This window comes from Ovis aries, chromosome X (genome assembly GCF_016772045.2).
Source record: "Ovis aries strain OAR_USU_Benz2616 breed Rambouillet chromosome X, ARS-UI_Ramb_v3.0, whole genome shotgun sequence".
NCBI classification, from domain to species: Eukaryota; Metazoa; Chordata; class Mammalia; order Artiodactyla; family Bovidae; genus Ovis; species Ovis aries.
Window position 1 is genome coordinate 13,960,915 of NC_056080.1, and position 23,182 is coordinate 13,984,096.

A 23,182-nucleotide genomic window follows, 5' to 3' on the forward strand; every position below is an offset into this window, starting at 1 on the left:
TTTCCGGCCGGCTCCCGTGGGCGTGGCGGCGCTGGCAAGATGGCGGCGCCCGAGAATATGCTGTTTTTGGAGAAGCTGAGGTGAGCTGGTTTAGGAGAGATGAGCTGAGAGAAAAGGGGACGGAGCAGACCGAGGCTGGGCATGGAAGATGTGCAAGCATGAAGTAAAGGGGAGCTGGGCCAAGCACACGAGCCATCGCAGCAGCTCTATCCTTTCCCTGGGCGCGCCTGAATTACCAGTGGGCATCTGTGGGCTCAGGGAGGCGAGAAGGGGAGCAGAGGGGCATGGAGAAGACCTGCCGTGTGCGCATGGGATGGCGAGGCGGTGGTAAAGGCATGTTCTGTAATTAAAACACGGGAAGCAAGATTTCACTGTTGGAGTTCCTGTCGCTGGGCGCGGAGAAGGGAGCTCAGGCAGCGCTGCAGTTGCGGCCGCTGACGCTGGAGTGTGTGTCTTGTTTTTCCAGCCACAAAAAGTACAGGGCTGCCCTGAAGAAGGAGAAACGAAAGAAACGGCGACAGGAACTCGCTCGACTGAGAGACTCTGGTAATAGACTTACTTATCTTATTTTCTGTGTATTAAATTGCCCCCGCGACTCCCGTCCAAGTATTGTTATCTAATACATAGTTGCTTGTGGCCACGACCCCTCAAAAAGTTGTTAGACCCATATCAGAAACAGTGGTAAAAGTACTTACTCGAGGGGGAAGAAGTCATGGTGAATCAGTATTTATAAAGTATCTAATATTACAGGTGCAGGCATCATGAATTACAGCAGCTAGCACAGCCCTTGCACATAGTAAGTATTCGGCGAATATTTTTCTTTGTAAAACCAGCAGGATTCGAGGGGTTTAGACATTTTGCAAGTTTTTCTCAAACTACACTAACGTGAGAGACCCCTTGTTGATCTTATTTAAATACATACAGATGAAATTAATTATGAAACTTAACTTGGCTTTTGGTTTGGCCGCACTGCGTGGCATGTGGGGTGTTAGTTCCCGCACCAGGGACGGACCTCATGTCCCTTGCAGTGGAAATGCGGAGTCTTAACCACTCGACCGACATCGCTATATCTACATTTATGTAATGTTAGGGATGATGGGAAACAGATGCTCAGGACATTAATATGGTACTGAGTGGAGTTTGGAATGCTACTACTACTATTGCCATGTGGTTATTTATCACTTTTTCTTCCTATTAAAATACTGTGGGAACCTTCATCTGTACTGGTGGTGGTGTCATTTGGCCCTCACATGGCAGAATCTGTTTGTTTATTAAACCTACCTGTTTAATGACCTTAGTTGTAAAGTTATATAATAGTAATAAATGCACATGGAAGCACTGAAATCACACAGGAGTACTGAGTTATAATGGTTGTCATATACATTAACCAAAATATGCCTAGTAAATTATCCTGGACAATTCTTGAAGTCCACAGACCATGGCCTCAAGGAACCAGGACTTTGGGGCCTTGAGAAAAATAGCCATAGAGGTTTTATTTATCATTAGAGTTGCCCAGAAACTGTTTGAGTAGCAATACTTGGGATATTTAGAATGAAAGGAACAGTGCATTGCCCTGCAGCCTGTATTACTATCTCTTTTTTAATTCAAAACTGGTCCCACTTGAGACAGGATAAAACATCAGGGATAAAAGAAACAGGGTAGATTGGCATTTTTGATGCCCTTAGTAATTCCCCACCGCCCTTAAAGTTCTCGGTTTCCTTACTATGTTAACCTGTTTTCTTGTAACATGCCCCAACTTTTTAAAAGTCTTTCTCTTTTGCTTTATATACTTCAATTCCAATGTATTGCATTGATATTTTTTATTCCCTTTTAACTTTGTAAAGTGCATTTGGAGTGAGCCTCTATGAATAGGCAAGTGGATGTGTCCTTTGGCAGTTTAGTCAGTTGAAGGATGCAGCTCACTGGTCTGCTCATGATTATATATGGTTAATGGCAGAGCCACAATGAAGCACTTGCCTCTGGATGACTGCTCCTGCTTTGGCCTACTCCAGCTCACAATTTTTTACTTAGTGGTGCTTCATGAATACTATGGTCAACCAAACACTGCTGTTGGGTTGTAGCACACTTGGATGGCCAAACATTACCCAGAAGACTACAATATAGAAATATTCTGTAAGAATTGCTCTAGAGTGAATTGGCAAGTGATTGGTAGAAATTTCTGGATTATCAACCTCTCTATTACAGGTAGCTTCTTTAGCACCCAATTCTATTTGAAATAACCTGAAATAAGCTGCATTATCAGAAATTAAGGTAACACGAAGGAAAAAAGGAAGCTGGAAAACTGTAGAATGACTCCATATATACTTACATGTATAATACAGTTAGATACACACTTGCCCCTTAAACTGCGTGGGTTTTGAACTGCGCACGTTCACTTATATGTGGATTTTCTTCAGTAGTAAATACTGTTGTACTACATGGTCTGCAGTTGGGTGACTCCAAGGATGCAGAACTGCAGATATGGAAGAACTGTGAATGTGGAGGGGTGACTTTAAAGTTATACATGGATTTTCAACTGCATGTACGGCCAGTGCCTGTAACCACTGCATCGTTCAGTGTTTCAGTACTGTAGTTATCTAGGACTAGGTGAGCCTTTGGTTAGACCTATACTTAATATGGGCTTCCCAGGTGGCTCAGACAGTAAAGAATCTGCCTGCAGTGTGGGAGACCCAGGCTCGATCCTGAGTCAGGAAGATCCCTTTGAGAAGAGAATGGCTACTCACTCCAGTATTCTTGCTTCGAGAATTCCAGGGACAGGGGAGCCTGTCGGGCTACAGTCCATGGGATCAAAAAGAGTTGGACACGACTGAGTGACTAACACTTTTCACTTTTTAAATACTTAATGTATTTAAAGGTATTTAATGTATTTAATGTATTAAAGTATTTAATGTATTTAAAAAGACAGTATCTTTTTCCTTTTAGCCTGAGATCTTCTGTTATAGTTCCATAAGATCACTTCAGTTTTCCTCCTTTTTTTCTCCCCACAAATTTAAATTGTGACAGTAGACATCCATGATGTACAGTAGACATTATGAACCCTTTGCCTAGGTTTGTCAGTTGTTAACATTTTGCCTTACTTTCTCTGTATATAGATAGATAGACACATGTGTACAAATTTTTTCTGAACCCTTTGCATGGCAGTTGCATATACATAGCCCTCACGCCTAAATACTTAAGCCTGCATCTCTTAAGAATAAGGCCACAATACTAAACAAATAAAGGAATAGTAATTCAGCAATATGATATACAGACCATATGTAAACTTTCCCAGTTCAAGTTTGATTATTTTGAAAAGCTCAAGCCAGTTTTGTGGAATGCCCTGCATTCTAGATTAGTACATCTTCTCCTGAGTAGCTTCAGGTACACTATGAAAAAATATTGCACAACTGATGCTATATAGCTCTCATTGCATACATCTGGGGGCCTCTCATGTCAAGCTGTCCCACTCCTAGTGATGTGAAGTGTGGTCAAAGTGTTGCCAATCAGATGGCTCCACTGTAATAGATATTTCCCCCTTTGTAATTAGTATTCATCTGTAGGCTGGTATTTTGAGATAGTGTAAATAAATATCCTCCTCCCAACAGTTAGTTCCTACAGTGGGGTACAGCAGTGAGGACTATTCTACTTAAGTCTGTCTACATTTTTCAGTTGCCATTCTTCTATAAAGATGGATATTCCCTCCCATATCTCACCATTTTAGGGGATATCAGTTTAATGTGTTAATCTACTACCATAATTGTTCTTTTCAGTGTTCACATTGTTCCAATTTGGGTGGTTGGGGTCCCTTTATTGTTAGAAAGTTTTAAAAAGAGGTTTGTACCATAATTGTAAAGATAAAAAATTGTATATAATTTTTTTTCTTGGAATTATTGACCAAGGCTTTGTAATACACGGATAGTGTCCTAAAACATTTACATTCCTTCAGGACTCTCACAGAAGGAGGAGGAAGAGGAGGCAGTGGCAGATGCTTTGACTGAAGAACAAGAAGAAGAAGAGAGGCTGTTGGAGAGAGAGAGGTCAGCACTGATTGAAGCTCTTTCTGCAAGCCCAGTTCTTTTACTTGAATATCCTAAGTCTTCACTAACTAGGCCAGGTCTTCTTTACACAATTTTATACAAAATAGATCTTGTAAAATACCCTGGATAAGCTGTTTAAATCTCTACTTGATGGGCTGAAATAAGATGTTGTCTTTAAAAATAGTTTTTTCACTCTTTTTGCTAAGTTGTAAATGTTTTTTGAGAAAAAAATCCATATAATTAGTAAGTGTAAACAGTGAAGAGACTTCAATAAACTCCACATACCTAAAGATAGCCACTGTTAAGAAGGTAAGAAAGAAACTGTAGATGAAAATATATATATATATATTTATTTCTTTCGTGGGAGGATATTTATACATATTTTTCTATAGATTGCTTTTTTCTGCTAAGTGTATAGGACATTTACTTCAGTGTGGATACAAAGATCTAATCAACCATTTCAGTAGCAACACAGTATCCATTGTATGACTAGCATAATTTATTCCCTATTCATAATTTATAGTTCTCTACTGATGAATGTTTAGTTCTCGAAATAAATATTGGTTACTGTTAAATCACATTCACTTACCATGGTACTATTAATTTACTCTCATTTACTATTTGTTATTTATTTACATTCAGGCTTTTTACTATTATTAAAAAAAGTTGCAGCGAGTATCCATGATTATATATCCTTGGTATTGTCCTATTATTTCCTTAGAAAAATGCCGAGAGGAAAAGTGCACATAAAATGCACTTTTATGCAGGTAGAAAGAGCATCCCGGTTTGCAGTTTCCCACCTTTCCAAGAGTGAATCAAGGTGCCCATCTCTCCATACTGTCAGTCACAATACGCATTATCAGTTCTTAAAACTTCTATAGTAAAAAGTTATTTCTCATCTTTTCAAATATACATTTTAAAAAACCTTTCATTAGAGTTCAGTTGATTTACAATGTTGCATTACTTTCTTCTGTATAGCAAAGTGAATCAGTTGTATGTATACTTACATCCACTCCTTTTTAAAATTCTTTTCCCATATATATCATCACAGAGTATTGAGTAGAGTTCAGATATATTCTACTTAATTCGTAGGTTGAGTATCTTTTTATATAATATCTATTTGTAGATTGCTTAAACCTTTCTCTTTGGGGATACATTTTTTTTGTTATATAGGCAATGTTATTACTTGATTAAGGATATTAATCCTATATCTGTCATGTGTGTGATATATATGTTTTCCGTTTGTCATCAGTCCTAACTTAGATTCTAGTGTTAGTTAATTAATTTGATTTCCGTGTTGTCAATTTCATCATGATATCTGGCCTTGGTGTCTGACTTTAAAAGGCCTTCCCCAGCACAAGATGACAAAAATATTCTGCTCTTTTTTTTTTTTTTTTTGGTATTTTTCAGGGAGTACTGTTTTGTTTTCTGGGCTTTTTTAAAAAGTAGTACACAGTAATAGGAATTTGCTTAATGCTACTCAACCGTACACTTAAATGGTAAGTCTTATGATATATATACTTTGCCACAACAAAAAATAAATAATATTTTAAAGGAAAAAAAACTTGATAGACCCTCTCCAGCTATTTAGTGTGTTCACTGGTAATGTTGCTTCTTTTCTTGTAATTAATTCCTATTACCTACCTAAGCACATAAGTAGGTGGAAGTATCAAAATGCTGGGGAAAAAAAAAGGTAGTAGTGACGGGAAACATGGAGTTGAATTCAGCCAGATCTGCATTCCATTCTTGGCTCTGCTACTTACTAGCTGTGTTCAAGTTGCTGAATCTCTCTAAGCTTCGATTTCCTCACCCTAAATAGGAACATAAACAGGGACTTCCCTGGTGGTCCAGTAGTTAGGACTCCCTGGTTGGGGAACTGAGATCCCTCATGCTGCATGGCATAGCCAAAAAATATAATAATAATCATAGTACCTACTACGTAGAATTGAGCAGATTGAATGAGATTAATGAGGTGGTAAGTGTATAGTGCTTAACATAGTGTGAGCAGATAGGAGATGCTATAATAACTCTGGTTGTTCTTATTAGAGATTTCTGTTAAGATGAGGATAATATGTATAGTATGAAATAGGGAAGTCTTTTTTTTTTTTGCTTCCCCATTTACTTAGGTGCTTCTTTTAAATCACATACATGTGTCTTTGTGTTCCATTAATATTTGTTTATTCCTGTAAGTGTTGCATAATACTTTACTGTTGAAAAGCAGGATAATTATTTGAAAATACTGCAGTTCATGAATCAGAGTTCTGCACACTGAAACATCTACATATACCCCATGACATACACAGAAACGCTGGCATATGCAACATGCCAGTCTCTACCATGGCTAAAAGATAGGTTCCTGGAATCTGTAGTAGGAAATGGAATACTTTCTCCCATTGAGTATTTGAAATTGTGGTTGGGTCTCCAGACTAGACATAAAACCTTATTTAACTCCTGATGTCCCTGAAGTAATATAGTACAGTTTCTCATATTTCATTTTCCTTTAATAAATTCAGTGGGACAATATACAGTCAAGGTTTTTGAACACCAAATTGGCTAATAAACTTTTGAAATATAACCTGTCTTTAAGTTGGAAACTTGTGGTATTGGATATCTGAGATACCATTGTAATACAAGATCACTCTTTATAACTGGTCATTTCTAAGCATAAACTAGACACCAACTCATTTTTTTTTTAACTCTTTGTCATCGTTTCTTAAAGCTTTATTTTAAAGACGTGATCACAATATAGTTCTCTTTTGCTTGAGGCAAACCAAGTCTTTGAACTGTAAAGAGTAGCAGTCCAAGGGTTTAGAGCAGGAGATGCCAGGTTTTTGTCATGCTACAGTCCTGCATTTGGCACTTTCAAACTGCATGGAATAGGAAGGGTAATACTTTCTGAATGTGAAAAGCTGGATGTTACTCACTTATTGGCACCTAAAGGTTCGTGACATTTGTACAGGAGACAGAGGTCAAGACCATCCCCAAGAAAAAGAAATGCAAAAAAGCAAAATGGCTGTCTGAGGAGGCCTTACAAATAAATAGCTGTGAAAAGAAGAGAAGCGAAAAGCAAAGAAAAAAAGGAAAGATATACCCATTTGAATGCAGAGTTCCAAAGAATAGCAAGAAGAGAAGAAAGCCTTCCTCAGCGATCAATGCAAAGAAATAGAGGAAAACAACAGAACAGGAAAGACAGAGATCTCTTCAAGAAAATTAGAGATACCAAGGGAACATTTTATGCAAAGATGGGCTCAATAAAGGACAGAAATGGTATAGACCTAACAGAAGCAGAAGATATTAAGAAAAGGTGGCAAGAAGACACAGAAGAACAATACAAAAAGATCTTCACGACCCAGATAATCACGATAGTGTGATCACTCACCTAGAGCCAGACATCCTGGAATGTGAAGTCAAGTGGCCTTATGAGTATCACTACGAACAAAGCTAGTGGAGGTGATGGAATTCCAGTTGAGCTATTTCAAATCCTAAAAGATGATGCTGTGAAAGTGCTATACTCAATATGTCAGCAAATTTGGAAAACTCAGCAGTGGCCACAGGACTGGAAAAGGTCAGTTTTCATTCCAATCCCAAAGAAAGGCAATGCTCAAACTACCACACAGTTGCACGCATCTCACACGTTAGTAAAGTAATACTCAAAATTCTCTAAGCCAGGCTTCAGCAATACATGAACCGTGAACTTCCAGATGTTCAAGCTGGTTTTAGAAAAGGCAGAGGAACCAGAGATCAAATTGCCAACATCGGCTGGATCATCGAAAAAGCAAGAGAATTCCAGAAAAACATCTATTTCTGCTTTCTTGACTCTGCCAAAGCCTTTCACTGTGTGGATCACAATAAACTGTGGAAAATTCTTCAAGAGATGGGAATACCAGACCACATGACCTGCCTCTTGAGAAACCTGTATGCAGGTCAGGAAGCAACAGTTAGAACTGGACATGGAACAACAGCCTGGTTCCAAATCGGAAAAGGAGTACATCAAGGCTGTATATTGTCACCCTACTTATTTAACTTATATGCAGAGTGCATCATGAGAAACGCTGGGCTGGAAGAAGCAGAAGCTGGAATCAAGATTGCTGGGAGAAATGTCAATAACCTCAGATATGCAGATGAAACCACTCTTATGGCAGAAAGTGAAGATGAACTAAAGAGCCTCTTGATGAAAGTGAAAGAGGAGAGTGAAAAAGTTGGCTTAAAGCTCAACATTCAGAAAACGAAGATCATGGCATCTGGTCCCATCACTTCATGGCAAATAGATGGGGAAACAGTAGCTGACTATTTTTTTGTGCTCCAAAATCACTGCAGATGGTGATTGCAGCCATGAAATTAAAAGATGCTTACTCCCTGGAAGGAAAGTTATGACCAACCTAGATAGCATATTAAAAAGCAGAGACATTACTGTGTCAACAAAGGTCCATCTAGTCAAGGCTATGGTTTTTCCCGTGGTCATGTATGGATGTGAGAGTTGGACTATAAAGAAAGCTGAGCACCGAAGAATTGATGCTTTTGAACTGTGGTGTTGGAGAAGACTCTTGAGAGTCCCTTGGACTGCAAGGAGATCCAACCAGTCCATCCTAAAGGAAATCAGTCCTGGTTGTTCATTGGAAGGACTGATGTTAAAGCTGAAACTCCAGTATTTTGGCTGCCTGATGCCAAGAGCTGACTCATTTGAAAAGACCCTGATGTTTGGAAAGATCGAAGGCAGGAGGAGGAGGGGACGACAGGGGATAAGATGGTTGGATAGTATCACCGACTCAGTGGACATGAGTTTGGATAAACTCCGAGAGTTGGTGATGGCCAGGGAAGCCTGGTGTGCTGCGGTCATGGGGTTGCAAAGAGTCGGACATGACTGAGCGACTGAACTGAAACATCACTGTGGCCAACCTAAAGAGAAAGCTAGAGTGTCATTGGTTTGTCTAAAGATGTTACAGTTAGGAAATGTAGAAGTAATGATTTTACACTGTTTCCCTCTAGGAGGATAGTTGCTAAAATGCAGTGCTTTTCCAGGATCACTACTCATGTATCCTGGTCCTCTTACCTCTACTTAACTGCTTTCTAGAAAATATCTTTCATGATACTTTCATCATTCACAAAATGTCATTTTACTTTCATATATGTGTGGATGTATTTGTGGATTAGCGCCCATTCCTTTTATTTGATCACATCATTACGTCAATAGGCAAAAATTACATGAGGAATGGTTGCTGCGGGAGCAGAAGGCACAAGAAGAATTCAGAATAAAGAAGGAAAAGGAAGAGGCAGCTAGAAAACGGCAGGAAGAACAAGAGGTATGGTATTAATCAGATAACCAATTAACTAGTTAACCAAAATGACTCTCAGTAAGAGTTACATACCTTGAACTTTAGAAACCAGATGTTAGGGCTTCCCTGGTGGTCCAGTGGCTAAGACTCTGTGCTCCCAATACAGGGGGCCTGGGTTTGGTCCTTGGTCAGGGAACTAGATCCTGCGTGCTGCAACTGAGAGCTGGTGCAGCCAAATAAAAGAGGGGGAGGGATGTTATACATTTTACCAATGTTAACATTTTTCATTTATTTGCCCCATATGTCAAATGTTTTAAAAACGTGAGTGTGAAAAAAATTACCTTTCTTCTTTTTATTTTTTCCCCTCTGTAAAGAGAAAGTTAAAGGAAGAATGGGAAGAACAGCAGAGAAAAGAGAGAGAAGAGGAGCAGCAGAAGCTACAGGAGAAGAAAGAAAGAGAGGTGATGCCTGTCACAGGAGGATAAACGCACTGCGTATCCTCTTAGTGGGTGGATGGGGTGGATGATGGGGTGGAAGAATAAGCTATAGGCATATCTGGGTTTGAGCTTGGTTTTTTCTTTAGAAAGAGTCATGTTTTTAGTTTAGATATACACTAGTATTTTCTTATGATGCTTTTCTCTGGGTGTTTGCTGTGGCAGATGCCTTAAATTAAGGGTTTTTTCCCCCAACTCTACCTATCTTATCCTGTATACTAGGGATTGGCCAGCTTTTTCTGTAAAGGGTCAGAGTAAATATTTCAGGCTTTATGGTCTGTATGGTCTCTGTTGAAAACATCCAACAGTGCCAGTGTCCCATGAAAGCAGCTATAGGTAACATGCAAATAAAGGGTTGTGGCCAAATTCCAATAAAACCTTATTGTTTTATTGATAAAAACAGGAAGCTGACCCCTGCTTTACACTTTGTACCATTCCACAGCAGACGGTGTTTTTCTGAGGTTTTGTTGTATATGGGTTGACTTAGTGAATATTATTTTTTATAGTTTCCACCTTTGTTTGATTCGTAAGAGACTTCACTACTTTGGACATGTCAGCAAGAACTAATAGATTGAAAGAAATCAGAAGCTCAAGTATTGAGAGATTAGGAAATATTTTTTGTTATTAAGTTTTGACTTCTTTTCTAACTTGTGCTCTAAAGACAGTTGTAAGTAACATCGTTGTTCACACGAAAAAAGAATCTTAAGGTATTTGTATGTATCTGTATCTTCTAGGATTGTTTTTAAGGATTGCTTTGGTCTATTTTGCTGCTATTCCTTAACAGTGCATTTATTTCAAAGATATCACAGCTCATCTTTCCTTCACTGATTCATCAGGATGTATCTTTTCTGTGATATTGCTACATTTGAATAGCATAAAATTGGGTAATCACCTGCTGGTGGGAAAAATGCATTTGTTTACATCCTAGTCATAATGGGGTAGAAGCAACCTTTGTTTCTTGTGTCTCAAGCCATCAGTTAATTCCAGTGTAAATTTAAAAAACCCTTACTTGAGTACTGCTTTCCAGATGAGGCAAGATCATGCTAGGTTTTTAGGGGGCAGGAAAATCGTTTGGAGCTTGTCTTTTTTTTTTTTTTTTAGAGAGAGAGTAATAACTATTTTAATAGTGAAATGTTTTTCAATTGAGGTCTTTTCTGGCACCAGATAAAAGCTAAAGTTTTTGTTTCAAAGAAAGTCTGCTGAGACATGAGAAGTGGGTAAAATGAAGTCAATTCTAAGCATATATAAAGGGATCTGCATTCTGAGTTTTCTGCTGTGAGCTAGATGCTTCTCTGGGATTGGAGATAGGGTAGCTACAAAGATCTGTATTCATTGCGTTCAGTTTCTTGATGGGGAAACTGAATGATAAGTAACCAAAAAGATCATTTTAGGTGCTTTAAGGTAATGGTATGTGGTATAAAGAAAGAAAGTAGGTCACATGACAGACTGATTGTGGTAGGAAACTACATCTTTCAATTGATTGCCTGTCAAGGAAGACTGCTCTGAGGAGGTGCCGATGTGTGAACTGACGGCTGAGTGTAGAGATCTTGGGGAGAAGGGTTCCAGGCAGAGGCAGGGAAGTCTGAGCCTGGAGCTGAAAGGAGGTTAGGGTGCCTAAATCCTAGAGACCAAAAAGAGGAGAGTGGCAGAGGTGGGCCCAAGTTCAGGAGGGTAGGCAGGATCATTCATGTAAGGCCTCCTGGGTGGGAAGGAGGAGTTTGGATTTTACCTGAAGTGTCATGGGAAGCCATTAAAGGGTTTTGAAGCAGGGACTGACTTCATTTAATTTATATCTTTACCTTTAACAGATCATTCTAACTTTTGTATAAAGAATAGCAGGTGGCAGTTGGGAGTGATGACTAAGGAAGCAAGAGTAGAACTGTTGTGACCAATTAGAAGGCTGTTGCTCCAAACAGGACATGATGGTGGTTTGGATGGCAGTTGATGCTTAATACAGAGAAGTACACAGATTTGTAATGAGTTGTGGCAGTTAGTGGAACTCTAGCTGGTAGGCTGAATGGGCAGGAAGGGGAAAGGAGGAGAGAATTCAAGCCATATGTTTTTAATTTGAGCATGTAGGCACATGGCAGCTCTGTTTGAGATGAGGCATTTAGATTGGTAAGGAGTAGGGAAGAGTAGAGTTCCATTTTGAGCACATTAAGTTACTAAGGACCCTTACATGGCCAGGTAGTTAATCAAATAAGCAGCTAGACATAAGTCTTTTATGTATTATTTTAAGGAGCTAGGGAAAAGTCTGTCAAACATAATTTAAAGCTTATTTAAATGCCAAGGATGTCAACTTTTACTGGCATAGTGCAGAACTGTGATACTGCCTTATCAGAAAGTTTGAGATTTTTCATCAATCCCAGTTCCTACTGTTCATATCATAATGTAGCATCTGTTAAGTGTTTGTGATGTTTCAGCTACCATTGTCTTTTATGATATTCACTAGTACCTCACCTTAAAAACTAGAATGTGGAATATATGTTCAAATCTGCTAAATATTACTCTTACTGAAACTATTAGAAGACTATGTTTTGAAATGTTAGCTGTTTAATGTCCTAGTTGAATGAAGATTCTCAGCTGTATGTCTTTTGAAAGCTTTTCGGAAGATTGTGCTATAGAAAGCAAATTACAACCTGAAGCCTTTTGTGTGATGGGTTTTTTTTTTAATTGTTATACATGAGATTCTTAACCAGATAAACCAGATATGACTTACCTGACTTCAAGGTTTTCATTAGTCCTATGTTTGCACCATTTGTAGGAAGCTGTGCAGAAGATGCTGGAGCAGGCTGAAAATGAGGTATTTCTAAAACCTTTCATTAACAATTTGAGGCCAATGAACATTTCTTTAAAAACTCTACTTCCAGTAATGTTAATTTTGTGGTAAGTTACTTAGATCCCGTCTGAATGTGGGATTCACATCTGAGGCTCTGTAATTTGTACAACAGCAACAACAAAAGTGAATTGATGAACAAAAGCAAAAATCACCCCTGTGGACTGGACTTGTTTATAGTCCTTAAAGAATGTGTAATCAGCCTCACACATTTTTACACCCCAATGGATATTTTAACTTGATTCAGAGTAAATCAAGGGATAGTTCCCTAACAAGTCCTTTGACTCTTTTCAGAATCGATGGACAGAAGGGAAACCTTGGTGAGTGCTCCTGGTAGCCGAGGCAATGCCTGATGCTAGACAGTGCCCAGGAGCCAGGGGAGACATCTCATGACAGTTGTTTGTAGAGTCTCGATTGTGTGGCACAACTTAAATGTGTATATTTTTACAGGAATCTGTTTTTATTTTTGACTGAAATATTTGAATACCTTTTAAACATTTAATTCTTTATGGATTTTTACATCAAATAAAGTCACGGTTATTTTCAACAGTTGGAAAATGGTGCCACATGGCAAAACCCAGAACCACCCATGGAATTAAGAGTAATGGAGAAAGATCGAGCTAATTGTCCATTCTACAGTAAAACAGGAGCGTGCAGATTCGGAGATCGGTAACCAATTTTGTTTTATTGTGTCAGAGTTAAGTGACTCAAAACATCAAGGTTTCCAAGTTCCCATTTGGAGAATGGCACAGGCTGGAGTTTGAAATGTTCATGTTCAGTCAGGCCTCTGCTATGTTCTTGCTGCTGCTCTAGTTCCCCAAGCTGAGTGTCCCCTGCTCCCTGACACCCTCTTCCCCATCCGCCCCGGGTAAGTTGGTCCAGTTCTTTGGCAGGGCTTCCTTTTCATTCCTCCCACAGCTGTCTGAGGACCTTTCACTTTTGTTTTCTTCCTGCGCTTGAATTGGTCCACATGGGTGAACTGGGATGAGGAAATCTATTTCAAAAGACTGGAGCAGCCTGGCTTTATTTTTTGAATGGCAAATACTGTGCACGAAGGAGGCTTTAAAAACTGGCATGCCCAAAGGGATGTCTGTGAAAGACAGGATCTGAGTGAGTAGAGAAAAATTCTAGTGCACATTCTCAGTCTGCTCTGATCGAGGAACAGACGCAGGGTTCAGCATCTGGCTTAAGTGGCTATAGCAGTGAGAAAGTTACTTAAGTCCTTAGTGCCTTAGATTCCTCATCTGTAAAGTGGATATTAAAAGTAGTACTCTCCAACTCCAAGGCAGTTGTGAGGCTGAAATGAGTGAATTCAGGGAAAGCAGGTCGACAGGTCAAATGTGGCAGGCCCATGGCAAGCGTTGAGTGTTTGCTGATAATTTCTTTTTGTTACTGTTGCCATTATTCTCTGAGACCCTCTGGTTCCCTGCCTCTTTTGGATCAATGATTTTAAAACAGGACATTCACTTAGAAAACTAAGTGTTGATGTTTTGATTCATTTGGCAAATATTTAAATATCAACTGTATGGCAGGCAATGATGATTTTTATAATTTGGCTTGTTTATGACTGAACAACTTAAAGTGGATAAATAATTCATAATGGCGAATAAATCCATCTGAGGCAAAATCTAATTATTACTTTTCATTCTGCAGAAGAAAAGATCTAATTATATCTTAGTGTCCTATTCATCATAAAAAGGGATATGAATTGGCAAATTCATATGTATTTAATGAGAAACTGTATGTTGTCTCTCGTGTTTATTTTATTCATAAAGTTATACATGCTGTGAGTTTTATTTCCTTCTTTGAAAATATGAACCTTCTCTAGCTTTCTCTTTCTTTTAAAATTTAAGCCATTACATCATTTTACAGTTTTTAAGAACAGTGGTTCTCAACCCTAGATTCCGACTAGAACCATCTAGAAGGCTTGAAAAAAATTACGTCTTATCTCAAATTGAGTAAATCAGAGTTTTTGAGACTTGGGCACCCTAATTTTTGAAATGTGCTCAGGTATTTGTAATATGCCCCAGGATTGAGAGTCACTGATGTAGGATTTGTGACTCCTTTTATGTTTTATAGTTGGGATGCTATATGCCCAGAATGTCTGTGAAAGTATTCACAGAATCCAGTCAGTAGTGAAAGCCTCCTCTTGAGGATCTGGGCTCCTTAGGAAAAGGAAGAGAGAAAGACTTTATCCCCCTTCGTACCCTTAGAAACGTTTCCCAAATGTATGTTTAATTTCATCAAAGTAGTAATGATGTGAAGGCTTGCAGTCATCGGATTCTGGATTCTTCTTCTGTTGGGCATAAGTGAGAGAAGGGAAGATGTTCTAAAGGGTTTCAGGAAATTGGTTGACAGGACTTAATTGTGAAAAGGGGAATGGTCTGTCAGGTTCTCAAAACTCATCCCTGAGAGCCATTTCAAGGAAATATTGACAGTAGTCAGATTAGTTTGTGAAGATTTCTTAATATTTTCATAGGCATGTGACATTTCACCATCGCAACTATCAAAAAAAGTACTTTAAAAAGTACTGATTTGGATATTTTCATCACTCAGGTGATGAATTGTGAAATAAGATTCCGTGAAACTAGCAGTTACAAAATCCAGTACCGTCCCTTCAAACAAAGATGCTGCTCCCCTTCCACAGAGAGCCCCAGTGTCTTGCTCAAGATCATGCAACTGTCCTTCTCTGTTGAGGTCTGTCACATAAGCACACATTTGCATAACCGAAGCATCTCTTTGGTCGCTTTGTTTTTGTAGTTAGTATAATATTCAATTCTAGAACCTTTCTAGAGTTGATTTTTCTTAGAGTCACAGCTTGGAGGGAAGCTCAGGTTTTTTTTTTTGTTTGTTTGTTGGTCCTTAAAGAACATAATCACTGGTGAAAAGTAAAATTCTTTGACCAGAGTGGTTATTTAATACCTTACTTGTTTCCAAAAGTGGTTTAAAGAAGGCTCATAGTCTACTACACTGTTTAATAAAATAAATAGCAAGGAAAGGAGAAGTGCATTACTGTGAATGTACAGTACATTTGACTTTGGAGTTATATCCATCCCACACAACAATGAGCTTTGTAGTTTTTACCAAAAAGGAAATGAGTGGGATCTCTGGAATGACAGATTTTGTAGGCATCAGAGTCTAAATGTTTTCCCATAAAATACTGTATAAAGATACTGAGTAGGAAGGTGGACAGTAACTTTCATGGATATTTTATTAACAGATGCATATGTAATTTTCATGAGAATATTTCTCACAAAGACCTTCAGTAAATAATCAGAGCCTAACTTTAGTGTGTAACTTTATTCTATAAAGAACAAAGGTAGTGAGTGCCTGGAGTTCTCCCCTGAGAAGAGAAAAAGAGGCATAGTCAGTTCTACCTGAGGGGGCATTTGGAGACCCATGCCATTTATTGGCTGACCTTCCAGTTAAGGTAATGTCCAACTACCTGATTTTGTGGCAGTCTTACTTGATTCAAGGATCTGAATAATGGGTAAATAATAATTATTATTATTATTAATGGGCAAATAGCGTGGCCTAAACCAGGAGTCCCTAGATATGACTGACCTTAAGGACCACGTGTAGAGTTACTTTGAAAACATGGGTTCCCCACTCTTTGAGGTCTGAATAGATTGGTCTAGGGCAGGACCAAAGAAATCTCAGCTCTTCCCAGATGATTCTAAGAATCACAGGGGTTTGGGTACCACAGCTTTAGACTGCCTTCCCAAGTATCCCTTGTCTTAGCTGAATTTTCAGTATAAGCTGTAGAACTAGCCTTAAATACACTCATACTATGTGGACTGTCTCCAGGCCAAGTGGGATTTTCCCCTAGACGGGGACTTTGGCACTGTTCCAAAACTCACAAATGTTCATTTGACATCCTGGGTACTAGAGCCCAGTTTATTCAGATATAAGAATCCCATGAGGATTTTAACCTTGTTAAATTGGTTTCTCATTTAATTCTGTATGTGCTTCATACTTGTAAAATTCTGGTTCTGCTAACACTGCCAACCAGGTTGATTCCTTTTCTTTTTTCTGTGGGCACTTGTCCTTGGGAAGATGGATTTCATAACTAAGTCTTTGGCTGAATAATCTAGGAGAGTCCTTTGAAAACTAGAAAATTTCACATTAATGAGCACTGATTGCACATTTCTGAGTTGGGCATGTTATGTGCAAGGCATTCTTGTGCATTGTCTCAGCCAGGTGTACAGATGTATGTTACAGACAGTGGAAAGTAAACATGAGTTAAACATTCATTTCAGGGCCATTGTTTTTTTTTTCTAACACTTGGTTTGTTCTTCAACTTTTTTTTCTTCAAGAGTTCTTGGGGTTTTTTTCTAAAAATTTTGTTGTAATTTTTAAGCTAGAAATTTAATCAGGAAAATTTGATGATTTGGAATCTTAAACTGTATTTTTTCCCCTCTTCATTTTATTTGAGGAGAAAGAATAAATAAGAAAGTAAACTCATATGAAAGATTTTTTTGTAAAAAATTACTCAGTTACAACCCGGTCTAATTTAAACTGAAAAGAAAATTGTTCTTCACAATGGTCAACCTCCTTCATAAAAGAGAAATTCCTTAACATTTAGCACATCATATAACACATAAGCAGTGGACTGTCGATTAGCTCAGATCTCTGGGATCTTCTCTCCCCAGCCAGGTAACTTGTGTGCTTTTCTAGGCCTCACTTTCTTTCTTTCAAAGTGGAGAAAATACTAGCCCTGGCTGTCATAACAGGTTGCAAGGATCAGAGGAAATAATATAAAAATGCCATGAAAACTATGAACTGCATTCCATTTAGCTAAAACTGTCAGCATACTCTGTTCTCTAGGTGTTGGGTTTGTTGGTGACTGTATGGAATCAGGATTGCACTATTCTCACGTTGTCCTGAGTCCCACACATGGTGTCTCTGTGCCTGTCATCACTGTCTGTCATGCCCACGCAGCTCCTCTTTCCATGTGCTTCCATGTCTGTAAGGCTTTCTGAATTTCAGTAAAAGGCAGCTAAAATGACTCCTGAACTTGGAAATAATTCCCAACAATACATTTTAATGAGATCCAATATATAGGTCAGCTGTAGAACAGTTTTGTTAAGTGTTGATATTTAAAGTCTGAATGAGGTTTGTCATCTTACAGTTTAGTCAAGACAGCTAAGTTGCTCAAGTCTTTATCTCACAGTTTAATGCAGGTATCTTATGTGTAATTTCTCACCATTGGACTGCTGAAGTTTTTCCTTCATATGCAGGTGTTCACGTAAACATAATTTCCCGACATCGAGTCCCACCCTTCTTATTAAAAGCATGTTTACAACGTTTGGGATGGAGCAGTGCAGAAGGGACGACTATGACCCCGATGCAAGCCTGGAGTACAGCGAAGAGGAAACCTACCAGCAGTTCTTGGACTTCTATGATGACGTGCTCCCTGAGTTCAAGAATGTGGGAAAAGTGATCCAGTTTAAGGTGGGCACGAGCAGTGCACGTGAAGGAGGGAGTGGGAAAGCGAGGGCGCAGGCTCTGCCTCTATGTCATGTCCATGCATAAATATATATATTTTATGACACACGTATATGGTGCTAATGGTAAAGAACTGTCAATGCAGGAGACATAAGAGATGTGGGTTCAATCCCTGGGTCAAGAAGATCCCCTGGAGGAGGGCATGGCAACCCACACCAGTATTCTTGCCTGGAATCCCATGGACAGGGGTGCCTGGCGGCCTACAGTCCATAGAGTCGCAGAGTCGGACAGACTGAAACGACTTAGCATGCATGCACATGTATATGTGCGCTGTGGGTATTGGGTCTATGTAGACAGGGGTGCCCATGTCTGGGTGTATTTGGAATGCGAAGGATTTGCCCAACCTCAGGAGAGTGCTGATCTATATGATGGAGGAGGGAGAACAGGATGGAAGGGCCTTAACTGGGTCTTTCATGTTTTATGTATTTAAACATGCTCAGTCAAAAATGGAAAATGTTAGTATTAAATCTGGGTGATGTATATAGGGGCTGATTACTAGTCTCTGTATTTTTTTTCTTTTTTGTAATAGTCTATTTTTATGCATGTGTGTAACATTTTATATCTTTGAACAAAAAAAGGATCAGGTAATTGCCTGCAACACTGCTATGTGCTGAAGTATGCCTTAAATAGATGTGAGCATGGGGTAGTATCTTAATTTTGAAATTTTTGATTGATAACATCTTATGGTAATGTCGGCCTGGACAGAAGTACGTATCATGACTGGAGGGCTTCTTTTCCTTACGTTTTTGTCTTTTTTTTAGTAAATCAGTTCTTCGTTGCTCCTTAGGTCAGCTGCAACTTGGAACCTCATCTGAGGGGCAATGTGTATGTTCAGTATCAATCGTAAGTATTCTGAACATAAACATCTTCACATTTTGTCACAGTACAGTGTTGTGACTTACATTGACATGTGGGATTTTTTTCCCTGACTATATAGCTTTCATATGCATGGGTTGTTTTTTTTTTTTTTTTTTTTTGGCTGCACTGAAGGGCATGCAGGATCTTAGTTCCCTAACCAGGGATCGAGCTTGTGCCCCATGCATTGGAAGCTCAGAGTCTTTAAACCACTGGAACAGGGAAGTCCCTGCATGGTATTTTTAAAAGTGTAAATATTAGGAGCTGATCTAGAAATACAGAAAAGATTAGAAAATTATATATTTGTATTTCATTCTTTGTATACTTAGAGTTTTTAATCTTTTGCAATATAGTGAATTTTTTACTTATATAATTTTAATAATTAAAACACAAACTGAAAAGGGATAACCAGAATAGAGAACAGAAAAGGATAAATCGAAAGAGTGAGAAATTAAAGCCCCAAATAATTTCAGTGTGCATTTTGCCTGCTAAGAGAGCAGCTAGCGTGTCATTTATGCTCGTCATGTTGTTTGCCTGCGAGGAGCCATGGCTAATGGGGTAAATTAACCATTGTAATAGGAAGGACAGCGATCTGAGCTGAGAAAGAACAGGCACTGACAGTGGAAAACACTTCTGCATTTTTAATGGTCCAGTCTTTTGGTTTAAGAAGCTTTGACTCAAGCTGGTTTCCATGCATCAGAATCTCTGAGAGGTTAGTTAGAAAAAAAAAAAGGTTTCTGAATAAATTGTGAGCTTCAGGAGCTTGAATGCTGTAATGAGGACTCCCTAGGTAGCACAGAAGCAGTGAGCTTGGTGGCCCTCTGGTAAACAAATAGAAGAGTTAGTTAATGATAGGATTAATCTACATATTAGAAAGTTACTCTATAAAGTTACATCCTTTGTGGTTTAAAGGGAAGAAGAATGCCAAGCAGCCCTTTCTCTGTTTAATGGACGGTGGTACGCAGGACGACAGCTTCAGTGTGAATTCTGCCCAGTGACCCGATGGAAAATGGCAATTTGTGGTAAATACAACATGATTTTTTTTCCCCAACTGTTCCACTGTCATATAAAGTGATATTCTTGGGGGGAGAGGGGAAAGCAACCTTTTAAAGGAGTGGAGATTAGCTTTTGCCTCACCTGGTAGATGAACAGAGACCACTATATAAAGTACATCACATTTTAGACCTGTAACCGACCTTGTGGGTCACTTTATGGATGCAGTGACTGGGGGCATGGTGTATAGGTGACAAGGTAAGTGCTCAAAGTCCTAGGCTCTGCAGGAAGCCTGAGAAGTTGTATCTATGTTTTTTATTCATTGGGTCCTCACTTGAGATGTTTTTTTCCCCCATCTTTATCCCTAATGAACCTTGTCATCTTTGCCACCTAAAACAGTACCTGTAACACTTCCTGCCTTATTGAAATACAAACTTTTGTGCCTTAGAGATTGATTATAGCTTTGGAACCTGGTCAGGGCACATTCAGTCAGACTGACTCATCAGATAGTGGCTGCCGAATCAGGAAATGAGTCAGTCTTTGAGTAGCTGGCAATTTTGAAGGGGTCATTCTGTTGTGATTTCTATCAAATAGGCTTAGCCAAACCATTTATTGTTGAAGTGCCCCGGAAGCTATGAGAGGAGCTGCCAGTGCCTTTGGGGGCCACTTCCCTTACCCTTTGCTTCACTTCACTTTATACTCGCTTGCTTAAAATCTTCTATTTCAAAATCTGTAAATTTATAAAGTCTGAATCTTTGGCAAACCTGGTCTTAATGGATGCTGTCGCTTAAAAATCATGTGAAGCGGGAGGTGGGCGGGGGGGAGGCATTTAGAATTCCTTTCTTTGGCAGGCCAGAAGAACCATTATACCTTAAAGACTTTGGGACTGAAAGAGATGGCTCTGTTTTCTCCATGAAGGCAGTTACCTTTGTCAGTTCCCAGGAATCCAGTGTGATTTCAGTGAGGTGCTTCTGAGTGTGACTAGTTAACTACTGAGCATTTTTTGTGTCTTTATTATTGGATTATTGGCCACAGTATATCATCTTTGGAGAGATGTCTGTTCAGATACTTTGCCCATTTTTCTTTTGTCTTTTTATTATTGAGTTGTAAGAGTTCTTTGATATGTTCTACAGACAGGTCCCTTATTGGAGATATGATTTGCAAATATTTTCTCCCATTATATAGATTGTCTTTTCACTTTGAAGGTGTCCTTTGAAGCACAAAAGTTTTTAATTTTGATGACTCACAATTCATCTATTTTTTCTTTTTTTTTGCTTGTGCTTTGGTATCATATCTAAGAATCCATGTCAGCCCATGCCATGAAGATTTACTTGCGTGTTTTCTTCCAAGAATGTATAGTTCCATAGCTTACGTTTAGGACTCTGACCCATTTTGACTGACTTTCTGTATATAGTGTATGGTGTACAGGTATTTCATGTTTAACTCTTTTACATATTTAGATCATTTACCACTTTTTCAAAAAAGTTTAAAAATCTTCAAGGATCTCTAAACTGTGCAAGTAGATTTCACTGTTGACAAAAGTCTTTCATATTAAAAGCACCTGATAAAGCATTAGGCCAGTGTTTATCATCTTCTTGAGATGTAAGAAAATACAGGATCCTCTACTTACAACATGCTCTTTATTTTAGCCAGTGGTTCTATCCTCCCACCACCGTGCCCTCAACGCATGCTGCCACCAGGACTGCCGACCAGGGCTGGTTCTTCAGTGTTAGTTAGGGATCTGCATTGTCAGTCAGCAGAATGGTAAAACAATAGAAAAAGTAATAAATAATATGGTTGCCATTGGTTGGGTTGCACTCCACACCATAACCCAGTAGGGGAATGGGGCATTCTGGTTAATTAGAAGTTCTGATGTATTACTTTTCACAGTGCCTTTTGTTAGAGCATTTAATATTTTTGAAATTCAGGGAACCCAAACTGTGAGGTCAAAGTATGTAAGGAGAAACTAGTCCTATCACAAGCGAACATCAGAAATGTACCTTGTGAAAAGGATGTAGTGCCAGCAGTAAACCTGTTCCCTTGCTGTGCCATTGCAGGTTTATTTGAAATACAGCAGTGTCCCAGAGGGAAACACTGCAACTTCCTTCACGTGTTCAGAAATCCCAACAATGAGTTTTGGGAAGCGAATCGAGACATCTACCTATCTCCAGATCGGACTGGCTCCTCCTTTGGGAAGAGCTCAGAGAGGAGGGCGAGGCTGGGCCCCCACGACGACTACTACAGCAGGCCGAGGAGGAGGAGGAGAAGGAGCCCTGGGCTGGCCCACTCCTACAAGAGGAACGGGGAGGCTGACCGGAAGAGGAGGAGTAGTCACGGAGCCAAGAAATCTCACAAACACAGGTCCAGAAGCCGGGGAAGGCACAGTTCCCGAAGCAGAGGAAGAAAAAGGGACCGCAGCCGCGGACGGGGCAGCCGGAGCCATAGCCGCAGGAGCCGCAGCCAGAGCTCCTCCAGGTCCAGGAGCCGTGGCGGGAGGAGGTCAGGGAGCAGAGACTGAACTCTTCAGAGCCCCAAATCCAAATAAACTGACTGTGTTTTTCAGTGATCGTACACCTTATTTATTATGGCGGCTACATACTTGGATGGAGGGCTCTCAGCTCATGTGGCTTAGCAAGTCTGGCAAAACTGTATGTAGACTGGAACCCTGTTTTAAAATATTTTTATTCTCTGATAATCACAGTGTGTTTAGTATAGAGAACCTAGAAAACATAAAATGTATACAGCCCCAAAATTAAAATCCTGACCCTTAAAGATAACCAGTTAACACTGCAGTGTTCCTTTAAATCTTTTTTTCTGAGTATATGAGTGTGCACACATTTTTTTTACACAAAGATCATGGCTGTAGTTGACATGTTTTTTTCACACCAAACATTGTCTTATTTCATCAAGCTCTAGTCTGTTTTACTCACTGCATAGTGTGGATCTATGTTTACTAAGTCATCCCTATTGTTGGATTTTTAAGTTATTTTAAATTTTGCACTATTAAAGAATCCCATGCTATAAACAGTCCTGTGGTGGATTTTCTTAAATACTTTAACCCATTTCTGATCATTGTCATAGTATAAATTATATCAAGAGAAAGTATTTCCAAATTGCCGTCCATAAAGACTACGAAAAATTTTATGCTGTCAACAATAAATTTTGCTGTTCCTATGCCAAGTTACT

At 39.2% G+C, this 23,182-nt stretch overlaps 1 protein-coding gene across 1 annotated transcript; it reads left to right on the top strand.

Moving 5' to 3' along the window:
* Nucleotides 1-16: 16 nt before the first annotated feature.
* Nucleotides 17-23,021, top strand: ZRSR2 (zinc finger CCCH-type, RNA binding motif and serine/arginine rich 2). The gene is made up of 11 exons (XM_012106277.5): nucleotides 17-80; nucleotides 467-546; nucleotides 3,947-4,037; nucleotides 9,229-9,337; nucleotides 9,685-9,771; nucleotides 12,569-12,607; nucleotides 13,191-13,309; nucleotides 17,881-18,094; nucleotides 18,936-18,991; nucleotides 19,916-20,025; nucleotides 22,054-23,021. Exons 1-11 carry the CDS (start codon nucleotides 40-42, stop codon nucleotides 22,512-22,514), a joined length of 1,407 nt encoding a protein of 468 aa, XP_011961667.2. The 5' UTR covers nucleotides 17-39; the 3' UTR covers nucleotides 22,515-23,021.
* The last annotated feature ends 161 nt before the right edge of the window (nucleotides 23,022-23,182 follow it).